Source organism: Emydura macquarii, unplaced genomic scaffold (assembly GCF_026122565.2).
Source record: "Emydura macquarii macquarii isolate MOO-44397 ecotype Brisbane River unplaced genomic scaffold, CSIRO-AGI_Emac_v2 contig_3019, whole genome shotgun sequence".
NCBI classification, from domain to species: domain Eukaryota; kingdom Metazoa; phylum Chordata; order Testudines; family Chelidae; genus Emydura; species Emydura macquarii.
The window spans coordinates 821730-840525 of NW_027133156.1; the positions used below are offsets into that span (position 1 = coordinate 821730).

At 37.9% G+C, this 18796-nt stretch overlaps 1 protein-coding gene across 6 annotated transcripts in view; it reads left to right on the forward strand.

Moving 5' to 3' along the window:
- FBXL4 (F-box and leucine rich repeat protein 4) overlaps positions 1-18545 on the forward strand; it is a 110448-nt gene extending 91903 nt beyond the window's left edge. For all 6 annotated transcript variants that reach the window (XM_067530064.1, XM_067530060.1, XM_067530061.1 and 3 more), the window contains 3 exons: positions 847-918; positions 2282-2594; positions 9874-18545. In XM_067530064.1, the coding sequence (XP_067386165.1) occupies positions 847-918; positions 2282-2594; positions 9874-10037 (549 nt within the window). In that variant the 3' untranslated portion in view covers positions 10038-18545. The remainder of the gene's footprint in view (positions 1-846; positions 919-2281; positions 2595-9873) is intronic.
- Positions 18546-18796: the final 251 nt, after the last annotated feature.

Consider the following 18796-nt stretch of genomic DNA (forward strand, 5'->3'; position numbering starts at 1 on the left):
ACAGGTGGCTGAAAATTTTGGTTTCTCTTGTCTTCTCTGTACGAGTATTATTTCAAAACTACAAAACAAAATAAGGCCTATACAGTGTGGTGAAATGGTTTTAGTTTTTTTTAATAGCACAAATTTTCAGGACAACAGGTAGCCTCACCTTGTCTTTTATGGAAATAAAATTGAATATTTAAGCATATAAACATTCTGTAAGGTGCATCTGGTTCTAATATAGTTTCAGATTCTTTTAGTTGTGTAGCAGTATTCTGAACAGAATGGCCATGTTAAAATGGCAGAAACATGACTGTAAAGTACACGTTATATTCATTTCAGTTTGCATGTTGCTAGTGACAGGTGCTCAATGGTTGTCAGTATCCTTGTCAGCAAAGAGAATCCTTTGACATTAAAGTTGCCAGCTCAATCCTGATGCTGTGTGACTCTATTGGCAGGTCCATCAGGCTGTAGCTGATCAGTGAATGTCAGAGCTGCTGCTGTTCTTCTGGGATGTCACCAGTCCCCTGTGTTTATGGTTTGGCCTTGCTTGTTGTTTGAATTTACCACACTTTCCAACAGCTCTCCTGTGGGAAATGAACTGATAGGTCATGGGAATATAGGTATCTTTGGGGCACGCAAAATCTCATCCAAAGTGACTTACACAAAGCCTTGTAATGATTACCTTGACTCTAAGCCAATCAATGGTTAGAGCACTTAGGGACTCATTAAGTGGCATTTGTGGTGTCTGTAACCTAGGTTTTGAGTTGTATTTCAGGGAAAGTGGTGACAGCCTTTAATGTCTAATTGACCTCTTCTCTTTGATTCACTTTCCATATTTGCCTCTGATGTGGTCCCTAATGGCAGCAAACAGCACTGCTCAGCATTCTGAACTTCTGTTCAGAGCTTCAGCACCTCAGCTTGGGTAGCTGTGTCATGGTAAGTACTTGAAGGTGTGTGTGAGAGAGGGATGGCTAATATCGAACTTACGTTTCTTTGTTTACAAAAGTATTAAAAGCCAGTTTACTATATTTTCTTATCTAATGTTAGCCTCTATTCTCATGGAAGGGCAAAAATGAATGTGTGTGTATTTAAAGGGTCACTGGCCAGTTTTGTAGGTCTAAAAATTAGCTCACCATTCTCCCACCCTCTTAACTGTTTGTAAAGTGTATGCAATTCTTTATATGTATAGTGCTTTTTTTGCTTCCAAAACTGTCTAATATCCATTTTTATTTAAAACAAATATTGATTCTTGGAAGCCCTGCACTCATGAACAACACAACAGTAATAAAACTTTGTGTATGCATAAAGAGTTAGATTTAATGGAGCTATTTTTAGTCACAGGCTTCCCAGGGCCATGGGGTGTGGGGGTTTTTTTGTTTTTTTTTTTTGTTACTTTTAAAAAAATAAAAAAAAATAGGAATTGCTGATGGTGAGGCCCTTCCTAAACTATGTTGCACCTGAATGCCAGAGGCAGGCATAGAGGGTGCCTTGTTTGTCAGCTCCCTGTGGCTATAGATACAACAGAATACTTAATAGGAGATTTGGTGGGCTTCTCCACCCACTCAGGAAACAAAAGACAACGGAAGAGATGGATAGACCTCGCCCAGTTGGCTCAGCAGAAATTGGAGGGAGCAGTACCAACTAGCTCTTCCAACATTCTAGACTTCCTAACGCTCCTTTGATAGTGGGTTATATTGCCCCACTATTCATACAATGGGTCACTTCTTCATTGCCCCCCCATAGCTTCCACAGTGGAGACTGGCAGTGCTTCCCTGAAGGCTAGATCCAGGTCCAGCCCTTGTTCAACCTTGAAAAGGGATGAGGCTTATTCTTCTGTCCATATGCAGATGTGTGTGCATGGTTTCTTTTATTAACTGTCATTAAACCGCCAATAGCTCTATTGTTATCCTTCCCATAATCCCTTTATATGAGCAGGACAGATAACTGTCAGTGAAACTTAATTACCCTTTGGAAGGGAAAAAACAGCTATTACAGAAATGCAAAAAGGAATATTGGGAAGAAAACCAGTTTTAGTTTTAGCTTTCCAGTGGTCTTTCTTCTTCAGTGAGTAAATTTAAAAACAAAAAAGTTTAAAAACTGATGGAATATTCACCTTGCCATTGTCTTATTTAAAAAAAAAGCAGAATGAGACCTGTCCAATGTGGCAATGAACTCCTTTCCAAATTCCTTAGAAATGAAAAACACTTAAGACAGATCAATAGATGTAGTGGCAAACAAAGCTGCTCGGGTGTAACTGGGGATGATGATATATAAGAAATGGTGCTTATTTTCTTCACAGATTGAAGACTATGACCTGATAGCGAGTATGATCGGAGCAAAGTGTAAAAAACTTCGTACTCTGGATTTGTGGAGGTGTAAAAACATTACTGAAAATGGAATAGCAGAACTGGCTTCAGGGTGTCAGCTCTTGGAGGAGCTTGATCTTGGCTGGTGCCCTACACTACAGAGCAGTACTGGCTGCTTCACAAGCCTTGCGCGTAAGCTCCCCAACTTGCAAAAGCTCTTTCTTACAGCCAACAGGTCTGTATGTGACACAGACATTGAAGAACTTGCTGCTAACTGTACTCATCTACGGCAGTTGGATATACTGGGTAAGGAAACACATGAATACTTTCGCTGTTATGTTTTTGTATGTTGTATCCTGGTAGGAAAAGAAGACTAGATTTTTGCATAAAATAAGACTTGGTTCCAGTTCTTAAATATTCTTTAAAAAATAAGTCCCAATACAATAAAATTAAAAATTACTCAGTTGCTGCAAGGTCCCATTTTAACTTAATCAGCCATATGGCTTGATTTAGTTTGGTAAGCAGTCTCATTAAGGTAATATTAATGTAATTTAATATTTCTAATAAATTGGTCTTTTTTATTAGTGTTTGTAACAGTTACAAATTCTTAATGCTTTTGTGGCTGAAAAAATCCTTGTGGTTACTGTTGCTAGTTTTTCTAAGCCTTTTTTTTCTTTTACGGTATTTGCATAGTGTGTCATAGATTATATTTCTAAAGTATGGGTCTTTTGATCAAATAAGCAGACTTTTCTTGCACAATACACATCAAGCAGAACAGAATAATATTCTCCATTGTTTTTGTCACTTTTACTAGACAATGTCTCTTTTAAAGTTGAGAAGTATGTTACAATGCAACTTAATTTTGTTTTCCACTGAGGCAGAAAGGAAAAAAGTAACTTTTTGTGGAGTATAAATTTCTAGTCATTTATAGCTCTTACGGCTGGCAATACCTTTTGCAATCTGAAGTAAAATATGCTTTAGACTCTTGAATGAGGATATTTGTGAAGGGAAAAGTATATTTACAAAACATTGCATTAATCCTGTTAGGCTGGAACATATGGTTTCATTTTTTTAAAATGGTGGAAGACTGCACTCATTCCCATGAACCAAGATTTCCTATAGGGACAAGTTCTTTTACACTTGATGGATATTTTCATGGCTTTAGTTGGAAAAGGAAGATAGATGCCTAAAAGGAACCAACTACATTAATTCAATATGAGTCATGAAAAGAACAAGTTTTAAAATTTATTCTGTAAGAGGCTGAGAACCCTCCACTTGAATAGTCTTCAGTGGGTCGTTATAGCTATCATTATCTCACAATGTCGGGCCGTACACGTGCAAGAAAATTTACAAGGTGGCTTCTAATTGTTAAACACCCCTACATAGCTCATACAGTAAATACCGTAGAACATGGTTTCACGCTGTTATGACCTAAAAAGCCAACATCCAACCAGCATTAGGAAGAAAGGAAAACAGATGAAAGCTTACTCCACCCAGAACAAATTGATCAAAACCTAAACATATGTGCTTGGTGGTGTGTTTTAAGTTAATCTGTTTTGCAGCTAGATTGAAGAAGGCATATTTCCTAATCATACAAAATAGATCTCCAAAAGGCTTACTGAATTAAGCATTTTATAAACATATACATTCTTTTGGCCACCCACTCTCATGCTTATCTATTATGATGGCATTATGTCTGCCCACAAATCGATCTGACCTTTTCACTAGAACAGAAAGGCTGAGCAATGAATAGCTTGGTTGTTTCCCCTGTATAATGTCCGCAGGCACTGCTTCCTCTTTGCCAGCAATGAAGGTTTGTTGCCACAATCTCTCTTAATATTTGAATTCACTTGTTGAAACTTATATGCTAAATATCTGAACAGTGAAAAGAAAGGCATTGAACTCCTGAACACTTACTACTGTTAACAGGTCAGATTTTATTATTGCATACATTATAGAAGACTTTTCATAATAAGACCACATGTGGAGTTAAACTATATTCTCCTATTAAATCCAGCCATTTATCTTGAAACTACTGTGGTTTCCTGTTCATGGCAGTTGTTATGGAGGCATCTTGCTAGGAGAGTCTTGGAGCCCAATTACCTAACCTGGTAGGGGATGCCTCAACACATTCCAAGTACATTGAATCAGTTGCTTCACTGCACCAGCTTACTGTGTCAAACCAGTGAACAACTGCCTTCTATTGTAGGCATTACTGAGAATCTGATTGTTTCCTCTGTCCAGCCCTCCCACTCCCAGCAGCAGCAGCAGCAAGGACCGTCAAATATCCAAATCATACAGCAAGAAGGCAGCTTAAAATCATGAGTCAGACCCCCCACCCCCCAAAAGTCATGGAATTTTCTTTAATGATCAGATGATTTTGGGATCTAATTTCTGAAATTTCCTTGCCCGCTCCCAACGTGTATGGCAATTGGTTTTACTCTGATATTGTTAAAGCCTATACATTCAGTAGGGAGAACTCCTCCTGTTCCGGTTACAGCATTTAACTCCAGGGTGGCTTCCTGGGCAGACAAAAATGAAGCCTCTTTTGAGAAGATTTTCTGGGCTGCAACCTGTTTGATTCATTCATTTACTAAGCATTATAAAATCAATATCCTGTCCAAATTGGATGCTGTTTTCAGTTGCTGGGTCCTGCAGTTTTGTTCCTTACCTCCATGGTCCCATGTGTCATGCAATTATGTGACCACGTAAATTGCTGCTGAACTGTGGATTATGTTTAAATAGGTGTATAACATGTGCTTTAGAAAATAAATTCCCATTTTAAAACAATATGAAGGCCCTGATCCTTGTCTGTGGTCTAGCAATTCACAGTGCAATTTGGGAGGGGATGGTGATGCAAAGGTAGGTGTTAGCCACCATTGTGCTTCCTCAGCAAGCTGTGTGCCGGAGCACACAGTATAACTTAAGAGCAGCACAAAGGGACCATGATAGGAGACAGTGATCACGGCACAGGAAAACCTCAGACATCCCCTTTTCCTCTCCAATTACAGGGGACTAACCATTACACTAGCTTTACACCACAGGATGATCCCCCTGTACAAGGCTGATCCTACTGTGACTGGTTATGTAAGCATTTAAGCTACGATGTACTTGTCTCAATGCAGCTAGAGGCTGGGCTGAAGCCTCTAGGCCTTTTAGTTATGAAGATAACCTCCAGAATCTGAATCATATGCTGAACAATTGTCATTGCTGGGGTGCAGTCCAGACCAGTGAGGGGTTGTGTTACCGCCTGTCCCCCAACCTTGAATGCCTCACAGTGCTTTGCCGTTGTAGCTCCCACTCTGGGCCACTCACAAACAGCCTACCAGCATGCAGGTCAAACCCACAGTGTGTATAGCTGCAGGCCTGTTCAGCAGCTCTGACCCCAGTAGTGTGTTCAGCAACACTCCAGTCATACTCTGGCTTCCACCAGCTTTGGTAACTACTTGCAGGGTCGCCCCAACACACTCCCAGTCCTAGATTTTCCCAAAAATGTGTGTTCTGCACTGTCCAACTCTTTCCTGGACAGTTCAGATATTAAAGGTCTGTCGCCCCTGTAAAGGGTCAATATTCAACAGTTCGCCTCTTGAACTGGAGTTACCAAACAGTTCAGCTGAAACACAACACTGGAGTAGTTTAGATTACAAATAAAACAAGTTTATTTAACTACAAAGATATAGGTTTTAAGTGAGTACAAGTATAGGATCAAAAATGATTACAAGAAAAATAAAGATAAAATGCTTCCTAGTAACTAAAACTTAAGCTAGACTTGGTTCAAAGTAAAAATCCTTACCACATGTTCAGAGCAATGTGCCTGACCAAATTCTTAGATCAGGATCTGCCCCTAAAGTCAAAAGGCTGGTTCCTCTGTCATCTTAGATGACCGAGAGAGAGAGAACTTGGGGTTTTCTGTCCCTTTCTTTTATAGTCCAGTTGACTTTGAAGTGGATTCTTCTGAAGGTTACCCCTCAAAGCAAAGTTTATTCAAACAGAAAGAAGGTGACATGGAGTCTGTTGTCAAAGGAGGCTCCATGTTCTTCTTTCTCACCTGTGTTTGCTGAAATGCAAATTTGCTTTGTCTCCTGCTTTGTCTGCTCTCTCTGTTTTGTTGAGGACCCTGTTTACTGCTTTTATGCAAATTGAGGTAAATACACATTTCTTCATTCAGGATACTTTCTCCTGGGCAGATCTGTGTGGTTTTGAACATGTGCTAAGATCATCATACGGGGGGATTTCATAACTTTACATACAATGCTACAACATACATTTCACCATGATATTATTAACCAATAAGTTATTAGTTTTCAGATGATACCTCACAAGGTATATTTTGTACAGAGATTCTTACAGTAGTGAATAGGGTGTGAATATAGGGGTATTTTCGGTCACAGCAATAGTGTTGTCTGCCCGAGTCTGCCCACAGACTGAAATGATAACTCTGAGAGATGTGAACTGCTCTCATTCATCTCACTGTTAACTCTGAAGTCAATTAACAGTTTGAATGTCAACATTGCTGATTATTTTAACAGAAGCCTCAAACTAGTGTGTTTATATTTCATTGTTGTATGTATTGTCAGATACTGAGACAGGATGCAGCATGGCAACTATTTACTACCAAAGGTTCCTGGCAAACCGTGCTCCCCAAAATTTACATCCACCTTTGCCCTGCACAAAAAGAGGTGATAAAGAAAAGCTGAATTATCCCTCTTTAGTGCCAAAATAATCAACTCCCTCCTAGTTACCAAAACTAGTTGCCAAAAGCCCCAACTGTCCCCTACCCAGCTGTCAAAATCTTCAGATTTCCCCTGGCAGCTTCAACATAGTTGATCACTTTAAATATAGAAATCTGCAACATATTTAAATTTGAGAGCAGTGTAGAGTAAATTGAATTGAATATAAAATAAATAACAAGGAATACTATTCTAATTGGACTGGACTGGGGAGTGAGGTGAGAGCGTTTGTCGGAGAAGTGCCAGATAATTCCAGGGTCTGTGCTACATGACTTAAATCTAACGTTGCATAGGACACAGGTCTCTTTGTATATTAACTGGTCTTTGTGCGCTCTCTAAAATTATTGCTAATGTATCCTTGCTGGTTTAGAGTCCAAAGCAGACTACAAACAGTTACAAAGGGATCTCACAAAACTGGGTGACTGCGCAACAAAATGGCAGATGAAATTCAGTGTCATTAAAGACAAAGTAGTGCACATTGGAAAACATAATCCCAACTATACATATAAAAAGATAGTCTAAATTAGCTGTTACCGCTCAATAAAGAGATCTTGGAGTCACTGTGGATCATTCTCTGAAAACATTGACTCAATGTGCAGCAGCAGTCAAAGAAGCTAACAATGTTGGGAGTCATTAGGAAAGGGATAGATAATAAAACAGAAAATATCATATTACCTCTTTATAAAGATATATTGGAATTGGAAAAGGTACAGAAAAGGGCAACTAAAATGATTAGGGGTATAGAAAAATTTCCATATAAGAAGAGATCAATAAGACTGGACTTTTCAGCTTGGAAGAGAGATGACTAAGGGGGGATATGATTGGGGTGGAGAAAGTAAATAAGGAAGTGTTATTAAGGCTATGTCTATACTGATGGCAGCAAGTCGCCGCCGTCAGATTGACTTATCTAGATCAACTAAGCAGTCAGTGAAGACTCACTCAGTTGATCCAGAAGTCAATGCTGTTAATCCACTCCCGCAAGTGGCGTAGCACTGCGTTGACGGGAATGCGGTTCCTGTCGGCGCAGTGCAGTGAAGATGGTGCGCAGAAGAGAAGCACAGCAGTCAACGGGAATTACACAAGTTTTCGGCGTAGTTTGCATAACTCCCATCGACTGCCACCAAATCGCCGGGGTAAGTGTAGACCAAGCCTTACTCCTTCTCATAACACAAAAACCAGGGGTCACCAAATGAAATTAATAGGCAGCAGGTTTAATACAAACAAAAGGAAGTATTTATTCACACAACACACAGTCAACCTATGGAACTCCTTGCCCCAGAGGATGTTATGAAGGCCAAGACTATAATGGGGTTCAAAAAAGAACTATATAAGTTCATGGAGGATAGGTCCATCAATAGCTATTAGCCAGGATAAGCAGGGATTGCTGTTTGCCATAGGCTGGGAATGGCCAACGGACTGGATCACTTGAAGATTACCTGTTCTGTTCATTCCCTCTGAAGCACCTGGCACTGGCCACTGTCGGAAGACAATATACTGGTCTGACCCAGTATGGCCAGTCTTATATTTTTGTATTAAATAGTTAGAGGCAGATGTTTTTCATTTAAGCTTTTAAAACATTTCATGGGAGTGTGTCGTAGTGTCCCCTGCCATAGAATTTTGGGCTTCAAGAATTTTCTTGAGTTGCCTCTTTGACAGCTACTGTGCATGGGTCTTCCCAACAGTTGGCAGGATTGGTGGATTGGATATATATATATTTTCCCATATATATGGGAATGCTGATTTACAACTGAGGAACAAAATTGTCCCACTGAACAATTATTGCTTTCAGGCACTCTACTGAGCCAATGCCAGATAATTCTGCCAGGGAACAAACTGAACAACAAAGTAAAATGACAGATTTTAAGACACCTGCTGTGCATTTGCACTGAGCAATGGGCAAATAATTGAAGTAACGAAACTCTAGTAAATAGAGATGGGCCCAAACTAAAATCCCAAACCCCTGCCCTCCCCCTACACCCACCACCCTCAAAATCTTGGACCCCCTGTATAGGTAAGTAACATAAGATAAACCTTCTATGAGGGAAAAAGGATAAAAGCTGTGTGCTCTAAATATCCTTTAAAAAAATATTTTTGGAGAAACATTCCTAATTGTACACTGCACAGGTAATGTTAAAAGCATAGAAGATGTCATATCTCTTCTCCCACAGTCATCTGTTGGTGGAGCTTATTCACTAAAGTGACTTTTTTAGCCATAAAAAATGTATGTAGGAAAGGTTTGCAGTTCTTTGAGAATCCTGATGTGTGTTAACAACCATATTCTCTATGACCCTAATCCACCTCCCACTGAAGTCAATAAATCCTATTGACTTCGGTTAGCATTAGACTGCTCTTAATAGTGTGCATTTGTTGCAGCATTATATGACAGTCAGTGAAGGGGTCCAGGGTGTAAGAACATGGGCTAGGCACGACCTTTTGCTACAAACTCATTGGAAGGTGGTGATGTCAGAGCACAGAATCCAGGCTCCCAGATTGTGGGGAAAAGCCATCTTGCTTTTGCAATTTAGGGTCAGATGCTGCAGTCAGTTACTCAGGTAGAGTTCCCATTGAAATCTTGGAGTTTTTCCTGAGCAAGAAGAAAGTTGTGGACTTTTTCTACAGAAGTTAAGCCATGGTAGTCCCACAGATTTTCTATGGTCAGAAGTGTGCAAAAACTTTTCATGAAAAGAACCCTTCATTTGAAATGTTGTCAAAATAAATGTAGTAAAATAAACTTTAAATGAGGGGTAAGGTGTAGATGATATCTTGCCACAACATATACGGACGGACATCTTTAACAAAGGTTCAGTTCACATTAACTTTTTAAAGTTTATCTTTTCTTTTTTGTTTTTAAACAGGGACAAGAATGGTAACCCCTGCATCTTTAAGAAAATTGCTGGAGTCTTGTAAAGATCTTTCTTTACTTGATGTGTCCTTCTGTTCACAAATTGATAATAGAGTTGTCCTAGAACTGAATGCCAGCTTTCCTAATGTGTTCATAAAAAAGAGTTTCACTCAGTGACTCACTACATATGCTGCTATGGAATTCATTTGACAGTGTTGTTTCCTGTGAATTTGTGATTATATTTTTCTTCAAAAAATTAAAATCTTCTATAAAATAGAGGGAAAGTGTTAACTATATTCACGAAATGAGTACATACTATGTATTTGGTGGGGAGCTCTTATAATCCTGTACTTAGTAGTTATTTTACCCTTTGTTAACTGGTGGCACTGCATGTTTGTTAAATAGCCACATATATGGCTTAAATTATGGAAGATGGAAAAAAAATATTCTCAATACCCTTTTAAAGAAAATTGTGTATAAAAAGATACATTAAAATCCAGGTGAAAGTCAAGTTTGAACATTTAGCAGTAGAGAAATGATGGGAGCTTTTTTGTTTTATAGGTTGTAGTCTCTTAATTTTGACCTGTAGCATAAGACCTTGTGATCTGGCCTGAAATGTGCTGTTTGTAAAATTGTTTAAGCTAGTGTAAGATCAGACTAGACTGAAAAGCCACTTTTTTCTCTCCTTTTGTTGATGGTGACTGGTATCTATTTTAAAACTCTGATGTGTTTGCTAAGAGTTTTTTCCCTTCAAATGGATGAAATGCAGCAATGTTTTACAGTCCAGCTTAAATGATACAACAGATAAATACAAAAACCCACAACATGAGTTTATAGCAGAAACTAAACAGAAAGAAAATTACCTGCCTCTTCCTGTACTGGATATAAAATTTGTGTCAGATACTTATTGTCATAACTGATAAGGCATAGAAAACCCAAAAGCAATTTTCATTTCAAATGTCTATTATGTCAAGGTGTGTTGACTTGTGGCACATCTGCCTTTCATGTGAAATACCATAAAAATATTACTCAGGATAATGTATTAGAAACACTTCCTTATATTGAATACATACCTACTATCAAGTTTAAAAACAAATATTTGGTGTTCAGTAAAATCATGATGAAAACGTTGGGTTTGTGAACCAAGGGCAATGTGATTTGGCTACATACTAATTTATTCTGAGATGTTTATTTTTTCTCCAAAGAGACAATATCTTTGGTAATCTAAACTCTCTTAGCTGCCGTTAAGTTTTTGGAGGAGAGAGATGCTGATGCTGATGAATGAATGGTTTTCTTCTACTTTTTGCACTTCTCTGAATGGGACATCCTCTCTTCCGTGATGGCACCAATGCTATTGTGGATTGGTATTTACAGCATGTACTCATTATTTGCATAACTCCCGCCTCTTGAGACACTACTAGTGAACACAGACCACCAAACAGGGTCTCTCATTTGGGATTAACTCCATTATTATCACCTTTATAGCAGATGCTGTCCAATGTTTCTTCTTCTCCACTGGAAAAGTAGGCAAAACTTTTTGCGTGGCAGAAGACCATCACTATATAGAAGATCATCAGCAAAGAAAACTGAAACTGATGCAGTAAATACCTGTCCACTGGAAGAGAAGTGCCTCAAAGCAGCAATGAACCAATGACCTCCATGGACCTAAATTAGTGTTTCTCAGCTCTTCATTCCAGTGCCAGTGTTTTATAAATCATTTCATGAAATAACTAAAGAACATTTCTCTGCTTTTATAAATCTCTATTCTGATTTAAAGTATACAGAATCTTGTAGAAAATTCCAAATCCAAAGAAAAGTGCACAGATGTCTGTCATTCACAACCACATGTCACCACATGATTTTCAACTAGGTGCCTCCATTCAGTTTGTCTTTCAGAATACTGGAGCTACTTAGACATGTTTCAATCTAGACATCTCTTCAACCTACAGATGTCTGCCCTAGAGTAGTTCTGTGCAAGATCTCATTTTATTTTGGACGTGCTCACTTCTTTCAACAGTTTTTTCTTTAAACTTATTTTAATGTAATGTATTTACAATGTATTTTATAATGTCCAATGTATAATGTAAACTTATTTTAATGTAATGTATTTACAGTGTATTCATTGTAAATGAGAATTAAACATTTATGTCCCAGTTACAGGTGAAAGCAGCTTCAGACCATGGGCGTTTACAGATGTTGTTTTTTTAAAATAAGTATTGTTTTTTGTTGTGAAATTTCACTCCTCAGGGTGCAAATGAATTTTTATCTTTATTTTTCTTTTAAAAAATGCTTCTTGGCTTATGTTTTTAATTGTAAATAGAATTGGATTTGTCTAATATAGATGAAGTGGTATATTTTATGCCTTCCAAAGCATTAAAGTAGGCAAATAATACAGTCTTACTTCTGCACATTGAAATCATTTAAAAGATACCGTGTAAAGGCTCAGGGGAGGGTGTCAGTCATTTTTGCTTCATTATGAAGTATAACGAAGGTCTGAATTGATTTTTGTTTTGTTTTTGTTGTTCAGACTAAAGGATCTCTTTCTACTTGTCCCTTATGTTTGAATTTCAGTTTTTGTCTGGAACACTCTGCAGTGACTGAGATCTTGTTGGATTATGTTGTCACACTTTCTGATGAAGTGAAACCTAATTAATGAAAGGGAAGTGATTTTTTTCAGACTGTTTAAAACTTTTGGTTTTGCTAACACGTATTTAATTTAAATAATTGAGGAAAAGGATGTCTTTGTTTACAGTTTGACACCCTGGCCCTTTAATTAATGGCTGAAGCACATTTTTAATACCTCCAAGAAGTCTTCCAGCAAAAAGAGGGCAGACCAGACTTGGCATTCCTGATATTTCTAAGGTAAAAAAGTGAAAAAACAGTTTCAGGCCTTCCTTATACATCATAAAGAAGCAAAAATAGGCTACAATCTCAATTTTAATTGATATTACCTCTTATTATCGATCATCTTATTCAAAGTTGTTCAGCAGATTTTTATTTTAGAATATTTCTGAAACATTGAAATTCGGTATACAATCTGAGAAAGGTTTTCATCCAGCTAGCAACTGAGAACAATCTAGGAATTGCTATTATATTGTCACACTTGCATCAAAATAGTTAACACTGTCAGCATTTCCACTGTAAAACATTTCAAAACATCTGGAGACTGGAATACACCTGGAATTCCTCTTTATCGACAAGTCAGGGTCAACCTGGTCAACATTTGTGCAGACTTTCCCATGTTGGTTTATCAGTATGCCTTGGGGCCTGTCTAAATGACAGCTACTCTAGAACAAATTAGGGTGTTAATTTAAAGATGAATAGCTATTCCAGAATGTATTTCTGACTCTGTTGCTGTGTTAAACATCCATGCAACCAAGTAACTATGCAAACTTCTGTAAAATGCTCAAAGTAAAGAAACCTGAAAACTTAGAAATTTTTCCTCTAATCTGTCAGTTTGACAGCCTTGATTTCTATAGCAAAGCCAGATACATGTGATTTTTAAGTTAACTGTGTCCCTACAATCAGAAACATTAACTGATCACTTCTGCAGGATTTTTAAATCTACTAAAGTAAGATAAAATGTGGCACTTGCTTCCGATACGTAAGGTTTGTAGTTTTGTACTATGTATTGGTATATGTATTCATTACTACTTTTTCCCAAACATTGAGAACTTTGCTTTCAGATATACTCCAGCTCCATATTATCATGCAAAAAAGTGTTCCTGTTTTAATGCACATGCAAATACTATATTAAATACATTAAACATTTTCATAATGAAGGTTGTTGGTTTTGGGACTTCACTAACTTTACCATTGAGTTGAATGTGTCGAAACCAACTGTGTACTTGTGTTTGTTGTCATGAGAGCATGTGCATCATATGTTCTTCTATAAGGTGGGAATCATTAAAGATAAACATCAACTCTGCCATACATTTTACAATTTTTAAGAGAAATGTTACAGCTATTTGACCTTTTCAAGGTTCTTAAATTAATTAAAACACACTCTTAAGAGTTCTTGAGTTATTTACTTTTTTCTTTAAATATGCATCTTTTCTGAAATGCTGCCATCTTGTTCTGCTGTGAATAATATAATAAAATTTAAGCTTTTAATTTGTATTGAAATAAGAATTCTCATAAATTACAAATATTGATCTTGTCACTAAGGGTGAAGAGAGAGTGTATTATTTTCCCCATCTTTCTTTGTGTCTAAATGTCCACCTATTTGCCAGAACAATTGATATTTCTCTTTATTGATGGAGTGTGGAGAGGGAGAACAGCTCCATAAAATCTTGCCTCATTGTTTTGTTTTGTTTTTTAATCAGCATCCTAAGGGCTTAACGATTTCAGTAATTACTTCTAAAACAGCCACAGTTAGCTGTTTGATCTCAGTAAAATGTAGTAATTGTGTTATCTTGTGGTCAGATCATGGAGAAGGACCATGGAAGACCAAATGGGAAGAAGTGTTGTAGTTCCACTTTGTGGGGAATGAGGAGGTTCTTACCATATTGCTCTACTGCCAAAGGGAGAACATATGGCCAGTAGTAGATCCGTTACTATGAGAATCTACTGGTCAAATACCCTTCATCCCATGAAGGAGCAAAATAGAAGCTGCGTTTGCTGCTGCTGCTGTCTTGAAGCTGCAGTAGTAGCTGCGTAGCGGGTCCACTAGTATTTGCAGCTTGTGGGAGAAGGATTCCATCCCTGTCACCATACAAAAATCTCTGCACAAAGCTCTATTCTGCAAGAAGGAACCTACTAGTCTGGAATGAACTGATCCTCACTTTCTTGTATACAGGTAGCTCTGCCCTTATTGGTAGTTTGTTTGCACTCTGTTCCCCTGCACCAGTCTGTCTCTGCCTTATGAGTGAAAGAGATCTCTGCTACTCTGTGGAGCATCATGGTGGTAACATCTTTTAAGGGTCACAGGCCTCTGGACATGGCATTGTCCCTTTCATGGCTAGCTTCTTTTGCTCTGGTTATTGCCTGAACTCATCCCTTACCCAAAGAAGGGTCTTTCTTCAGTTGTGACCACCTTCTCTTAGCAGGCAATCTGACCACAGTAAGCCCAGGACCATAAAAGGAGGGGAGACTGCACTCTGTGGGGCTGAGAACCTCCTTTTTCATCCCAGCTAAATCTATCAATCAGTCTGCTGATCTCTGCCTTCCAGAAGGCCTTGTGGGACATAAGTTTCTCTTCTCCCTTCAGCCCATCTTCTTCCTCGGGAGCCAGGAAAGAGGTTAAAGGGAATGGGTAAAGATACCCTGTGTATACTTTAGGAGACTTAAAGTACCCTTCACCCTTCCTCTTGTCAAGTATGTACAAGCAAAGGCCTGGGAATCCCCACTATTCTCCACCCATTGTGGTTCAAGCAGGTGGCCGTCTCCCACTGAGCATCAGAAAAGATGCATCTCAAAGACCAGAATGAGAACACTAGATCTGTAATCTAGAGAAATGTGCTGAACAGGACACAGAAGATGGCAATGACACCTGCCCTAAGAAAGTTGCAGTCTAAAAAGTCCCCAGAAATCAGACTCACTTGTTGAACCTACAAGAAGTTTCTGTTACAAGGATTTGGTTTTTGGTGGTTTTTTTTTTTTTTTTTTTTTTTTTGGTGGGAAGCAGCACTTTTTATTGGCATAGATTAGCATGAGTAGATACTTTCTGATAATATGCATAAAACAATTTGGTAACTGATTCCAATTTTCCCATATACTGCTCTGTAGTGTGCTAAAAATTACCATAATTATGTTGTTTGTGGGTCCTGGTGTCTCTATATAATATGAAACTTAGACCCAGGATTTAATATAGAAATCCTTATCTCTGTATATGAGGTTTTTTTAAACCTGTGTGTGCTTTGTATGTCTACCTGAAAAACCCACTACTGCTTCCTTGAGAATTTTGAAAAGTATAGGGTTTTGAGACAATTTTGGCATTTGAGACAATAATATATTTTTAATATTTGTTTCCCTGTAATTTTTACAAGAGGCATTTCTATAAATCAGAATAGCCATTGCTCGAGGTCAACTTTGCTTGCTGCCTCACCTCGTCTGAAATCAGTCATTTGTTACATTACAAACATTGGTTACAGTGGTGTATAGGCCGCCATTCTTCGCTGTAGTAGAGTCTTTTGGGAAGATGCTGTGGGTAGAGTTATTGACCAAAGAAAGGTCAGGGCTAATTAGGAGGGATATGTGAAGCAGCTGCCAGTCCACTTCCTCTTCCTTCAGTAGCTGTTATCCTCTATGCAACCCCTCTGCCTCCCCAGTTTTTCTTTCCGCTTAGTAAGACAGATTTTTGCACTGTGAGCATTGTTTTGAAGTGAACTGAGCTAAATTAAAAATAATAGCTTTATGATTGTGATTGCAAATCATTACCAACTGTCCACTGTCTAATTACCTATGTAAAATGTTTGATGGTCTCAGCCTGGTTCCTACAGGTCAGGTGCCAACATCACAAAACCACCATTACATAGGGCATTAGGGTGAGAGCCACAAAGGGATTTAAGTGTCTAACCCCCATTGATTTCAATGGGAGTTAGGAGTCTAAATACATGTGAGGATCTAGGCCTTCATGGCTCCTTTCATTGACATTTCTGATAGAGAGATCAAGGAATAAATGGGCATGAAGATTGAACTCACCCTTAACGGCGGCCCTTCCAGAACACAGCTGAGGCACAGCCAATTGCCTGGGGAATGTGGGAAAGTTTGCTGCCCATGTTTATCATGCTTTGTGAATAAAGAATTGCATCTTTGGGCTTTTCAAACCCGACCTGTGAACTGAGCACTAATTCACTTTAAAAAAAAAGTTTAAAATATTTGTGATTTAATATAATTTGTTGTTTTATTTTGCAGCATTAATATTTAAATAATGTTATAATACTGCTACTGTGTTACTTTTTAAGTAGACTAATTTATACAGAAAGTGGAAGAACAGCAACATGGAAAAGTCCTTAGATAGGTCAGTGTATTAATAGCTCTGCTAAAAGAATAAAGCTCTTTTATACACATTAGTGCCAGTAAGTAGCAGAGGTAAATGAAATACTTTTGTAATAAGAAGGGGAAGGAGAAGCAAGTAAGGTATAGAGAGAGAATTGCTTTTAAATGGAGTGTCTTTTTGTGTTTTCTTTGCACATGCTTTACACATTGCTGGCAGACTGCATGCGACGTTTCCACTTTTAAGATTCAGAAGTTCAAGAATGCTTTAAAAAAATACCTGTATGTTTTAGGTCTTGTATAACTTTTTTCAAATATCCCACTTCTTCCCCTGACCCCATACTCCACCCCCAAAAAAGCACGTCCAGACTGATACTTTTATTATTTTTCATCCCAGAGTGGTGACTTGTAACCAATTTATAAAATACTATTGGAAATATGTGAGTGATGTTCTGTGTTATCTCCAGTAAGTTTTAATGAGAGCTACCTAGCAAAAAGCTCCTGAATGCCCCCACAGAAAATAGACTCCTAAAAATTTACATTGGAAAGGCTGACAGAAACTTAAGATATGGCTGTTTGAAAAAACTGAGCAACACTTCAGGGATGTATTTTAAGGCCTCCATCCTGCTCTTAGTAACATCAGCATATGAGCCCAGTGTCCAATTACTGTGTAAGATTGGTGCTGATGCAACTGCAGTCAGTAATCCAAGAGACATAGGCATGTATTTCTGTACATTTCTAATACACGTACTTCTGTATATTTTTTTGCATCCTAAAATTGTTCTCCATGCCACTAATTCAACAGTGTTTACCTTCCTTCCGAGGACAAATTTCATCTAAGCGGGCTACTACTAGGATGACTAGCCCATCGACTAGGGCATATACATTCTGCCTTAAGCCTCTGTTTTTCATTTTGGGTTCTGCTTTTACTAGTAGGGGTTGTCATCTCAGCATCTTCTATATGTTTGGTTTTTAATTTCATTGAGGTTTGTGCATTTTTTGTAAGTATGAAATACTTGCCTACATTTAAAAAATTTTCTTCCCTAACCCTCCCCCGGTACAGTGTTCCCTTTCACTAATCATATGTTGGAGGTACTGTATTCGTTTATTATATTGTTTGGCTTTGAGTTTTGCGTCCTTTCTGCATTTACTAACACAAGAGTCTCTGTGTCTGATATGCAGTCAGCCAATAGCTCTGTGGTGCATATACTGTTGAATTTATCATCTTTATACACAGTTCAGGCCCAGTCTTCTGGCCTTTGTTCATGTGAGTAATCCTTGCTCATACCATTGATATGAGCACTTCTAGAGTGAGTAAGGTTTACTTTATATTTTTAATGGCTTCATTTCATCTGAGGAAGTCCTCTAATGCCTTCTATTACTAACTTGAAACTGGTTTGCTTTTGTCATCAAGAGAAATGAATTCCATATTTATGCACTGATTGTTTTTGTTTAGTAAATTAGGCCTATTTTATTCTGACATAATTTTGGACTGGTTAACATCTTAATACTATCTGATGTTGTACAATTGTATTTTATTAGTTTCAATTTCTTTATATTGCTAATATTTTCATCATTTTGATTGTCAGTATCTGTTAACATGACAGGAAAAATGTGTTAAAAAGAAGACATTTATTCTACCCGGGGTGTTTACCTTACTTTACAAAATTAATTTGTTTCCCTTTGATTATATATTGTGAAATGCCAAGTGTGTATAACATAATAAATAAATACAAAACAGAAAAATAATATGCCTACACTAATTAACTTTTGAACATTGGTTCAAAATAAGAGAAATAAAATATTAATTATTGTGATGTTCTGAAGAACAATTTGAACATATTCCTATCACTTTCATTTTTAAAAAAAACTTCAGTTATTCCAGACATTTTTAGATCCAAGTGTGACGTTTCCCTCTGCAATCTGGACTGGTGTATAGACATCACCCCAATCCCTCACTCCTGGGGCCTGTCTAGACTCTGCAAGCTCATGTGTTCATC